Source organism: Anneissia japonica, unplaced genomic scaffold (genome assembly GCF_011630105.1).
Source record: "Anneissia japonica isolate Jap-2015-1 unplaced genomic scaffold, ASM1163010v1 scaffold2692_len624387_cov171, whole genome shotgun sequence".
NCBI classification, from domain to species: domain Eukaryota; kingdom Metazoa; phylum Echinodermata; class Crinoidea; order Comatulida; family Comatulidae; genus Anneissia; species Anneissia japonica.
In genome coordinates, this window is record NW_022742695.1 from 437,246 (window position 1) to 441,229 (window position 3,984).

The 3,984-nt window shown below is 32.9% G+C and overlaps 1 protein-coding gene across 4 annotated transcripts in view; it reads left to right on the forward strand.

The window, feature by feature from the left end:
• The window catches only part of LOC117119227 (short transient receptor potential channel 4-like), a 69,647-nt gene that overhangs the window by 40,382 nt on the left and 25,281 nt on the right, over nt 1-3,984 (forward strand). For all 4 annotated transcript variants that reach the window (XM_033264033.1, XM_033264035.1, XM_033264036.1 and 1 more), the window contains exon 4: nt 2,456-2,804. In XM_033264033.1, the coding sequence (XP_033119924.1) occupies nt 2,456-2,804 (349 nt within the window). The remainder of the gene's footprint in view (nt 1-2,455; nt 2,805-3,984) is intronic.

The window sequence follows — 3,984 nt, forward strand, 5'->3', positions numbered from 1 at the left end:
TATATATACCTAATTAAGCTCTGTACGGTACATTTACACTAAATTATACTGTTGGCGCTCCTTGATACGCATTCACTGATTCTGTTTTTATATTACTTTTATTGATTTTATGATTGTTTCAAAGCTTAGCGTTTTTCCTATTTAGTGGTCTTAGCTTGTTCGATATTTTCGATTACTTTTTTAAGAGACCAATGGAGTAATGTCAATATATATATAAAAAAATCGTAATGTTGTGTTTCGCAATAGCCACATAATTTCAGTTAATTTTACGTCTTTCTCGTTCAACGGTAAATAGTTCATCAAAAGTGCAAGGTCGAAGTGAACTAATTTATTGTCATCTGCCTCACTATTAGGTTTTGGTTTTTGTGTTGGTTAAGGAGTCAAGTTCTTTTTTAACTAGTCATTATTTATGTTGGTGATGGTGATGATTATGGAAAAAAGTTCTTCTCTCTGATAAAATTGTTATCTACAAAATAAAATCCACTATAATAGATTAATTATAAAATAAACAGTATTTACATAATAATAATAATAATAATAATAATAATAATAATAATAATAATAATAATATTAATGCATGATTGATGAGAAAAATGTTACAAATTATGTAACATAAAGTCTAAAACACGGTGGATAACCTTTGTGTATTACTATGAATCTAAACCATAACTATACCCCGGAATTGTGGCGCCATGATCTGAACATTTTGTGCCGAAAGCGACGATCAACAGTACAGTAGGCCTAATATTATTATCATTTGGTGTATATAAAATTGGTCCAGCTAATCACATAACGTGGCATTTAGTGACTTCTGTCCCATTCATCTATATCTGGATTATTAGTTGTCTCTTGCTTTCAACACATTATTGATATGAATAAACAAACACCATTTGCACCATATGGACTTAGTTATGGTGTTTCTGAGAAATTACATTTAAAACATTATTCATAATGTAATACTAATGAAGATAAAAAAAAAGTTGCTTTTAAAGAACTGTACAAAAAATCGCTATGATAATAAGCAAACTATGAAAAAACAGACAAAAGATAAGGAATATATACTTACGACACTTTACCTTGGGCCTATTTCTAGATTCGTCCAATCATAATGGTGTATCTATCTCTTCTATCAATAGCCTTTATTATTTATTATTTTCCGTTATCTTTTCCTATCTTCATATCTATTCTCAATTCGCTTTTCTATCATCTCAACTTCATATGCATATTTCTCCTCATTCCATTTAATTCAGTTTTCCTTTCCGTTAAGATACAATACTTTACCTCTTAACTCTTCTGTAAATATCCCATCCTTTATCCACCAATTTCCTTAATTATTTCTCCATCAATTTGCTTTCTTTTATCTTTTTCACTCCTTACCTATCCCGTATATTTCCCATCCTTTCAACCCCCTCCCTTACTTTTTAACATTTCTCTCTTCATATCAATACCTTCCATTTTTCAGTATTCACAAAATTCATATCCATCTCTTTGATCTCTCAATTTCTTCCACTGTTACTTCTCCTTCCTTACATAGCCATCATTCGTATCCATGTCCTCATTAACAAATCCTTCCCTGTCATCTAGGCTTTATATCCCTCTCTTCATCATCTCCAGTTTTCGTATTTCCTATCATCATTATCCCTGTCTTAAACATTCCCTCCCTTCATATTCCTGCCTTAACTTAATATCCATCAAGTCTTCTCATTTTCTCGTTTAACGTAGCTAGCTTCCATTAATATATATATTCCTACCATTTTATATCCATTTCCTGTCCTTCTTTACCCTTTCCTGAAATCAAATTAAATCACTTAAGTTTATCAGGACACACGTCCAAAATGACAGAGCGTTCACTAACTGAGCCGTACGACCGTAGGCAGTGAGTGCCCGGCTTCATTTAAAATTTACATACGACGCATAGCCCATCAAGAGAATTAACAAAATAATCTTAATCTAAACTAAAATATATCGAGATAAATAAATATTTAAATATATAATCCTCCTCACTTTTTCTTTACTGTACGAGCTAGTCCACGGATTCTAGTGTAAAGCGCGCGCTATATAAACCGAACTATTATATCTAAGTCCATGATTATATTAAGTATCATTGTCAATTTCTAACTTAATATCCATCCCCTCATTTTCTTTAAATGTTTGATCGGTCGACTAGGTCGTCCGATAAACATTAATAAAATAATAATTTGCCTATATATAATTTGCCTAATATTGTGGTCAAATAGCGCCACTTTGGACCATAATAAGCCATAAAAACTTTCCCCGTGAACCCTACATGGAACTTTTAATTCCGGGCCGTCGACCGAGGCTTCATCGTTCCCTTGGCTCAGACCCCTCCGTCGAATATGCCAGACCCTCGTGTCCGCAAATGTTTACACTTGTTATTGGAGTTTTAAAAGATGAAAGTCTAATTTTCTGTCTTCTTTTTTCTTTTTTTTTCCAGTTTACGGCTCATCCAAGTTGCCAGCAATTACTAGCCGAGGTGTGGTACAGAGGGTTGCCTGGGTGGAGACGTCAACATTGGGCACTTAAAATAATGATTAGTTGTTTTATCGGACTCTCGTATCCTATGTTATGTATAATGTACCTTTTATTTCCGTGTCACAAGATAGGACAGCTTCTTCGTCTTCCATTCTTGAAGTTCCTCTGTCATAGCTCAGCGTATCTTCTTTTTCTCGTCTTGCTGATCCTTGCTTCTCTTGATGTTGGTGGGGCGTATGCAGAGAAAAGAACGAACACTAGAGGGCCTGCTCCAACAGACGTGGAAGTTATGATTTTGGTGTGGATTTTTGGTGAGTATTTTTTAAATCGTCACCATCATTTTAATCAATTAATCTTCATTAACATATCACCATAATCAACAGAAGTTATTATCGTCGTTAACTGAATCATTGCATAACATAGCAATTATTATATACCGCATGCATAGATTTCAGGTATCTGATTGGTTAAAAAACAGAGTAATAACTTCAACCTCCACTCATATGACGTAGTTTGAATGATAATTCATAAATGATAGAAATGTTTTCCCTGTCGCGATGTAATCTCTAGGCCCCACTTAAAACGTCGGTAATTTATGACGCGCCCGGGGGTAAAAGGGACTGCAACCTCTACAACGAGAGAGATTGGCCCTTTGACCGCTTAGGCCTAGGAAGAAGGCTTACCGCCTAGGCCTTTGTGGGGACTCTTTTCATTGGTTTTTAAAGCCTAGTTGAATTTATTTATGAGGTATATAAAACACATATTGACTGCTCTAGATTCGGGAAACGGATAAATCTATAGATCCTCGGTGATATGGAGACTGTAGGATACTATCTTCTAAGTGTGTGTTTGTTGTACCTACCTGTCTTTCTACATTTTTAATAAAGTAAAGGAATAGGCTCCTAACATTTCTAGAATAAGCATGAGTATAATAATAATAATAATAATAATAATAATAATAATAATAATAATAATAATAATAATAATAATAATAATAATAATAATAATAATAATAATAATAATAATAATAATAATAATAATAATAATAATAATACGTTTGTATAGCATAGGCCTAATGCTAGAAAGATTGTATGCGCTTCACATTAAGTCATCAACTCAAATTATTATCTTACGTAGATAATAAACTGGTCGAAAACTGCCACTGGAGTATTTCATGTAAATACTATATGAGTCACTGTGTGGAAATGACGGATAGATGATGTTGCATTATATGATTATTATATATACGGAGCTAATCTAATTTTCTGTCCAACAAAAGCATTTCTCTTATTTCATCATCCCGATATCGACCGCCACATTCGTTTTGTGATCATTGCAATTTGTAATAACAAATTTGATTTCGTATTCATACAATTGCGTTGATTATTATTATTTATAACGTATTTCTATGGGGAATGCTTTGATCGAAGACGAAATTAAACAATATATGCCCGATATTATACATTATTACTAGGTCTACATAATATGTTC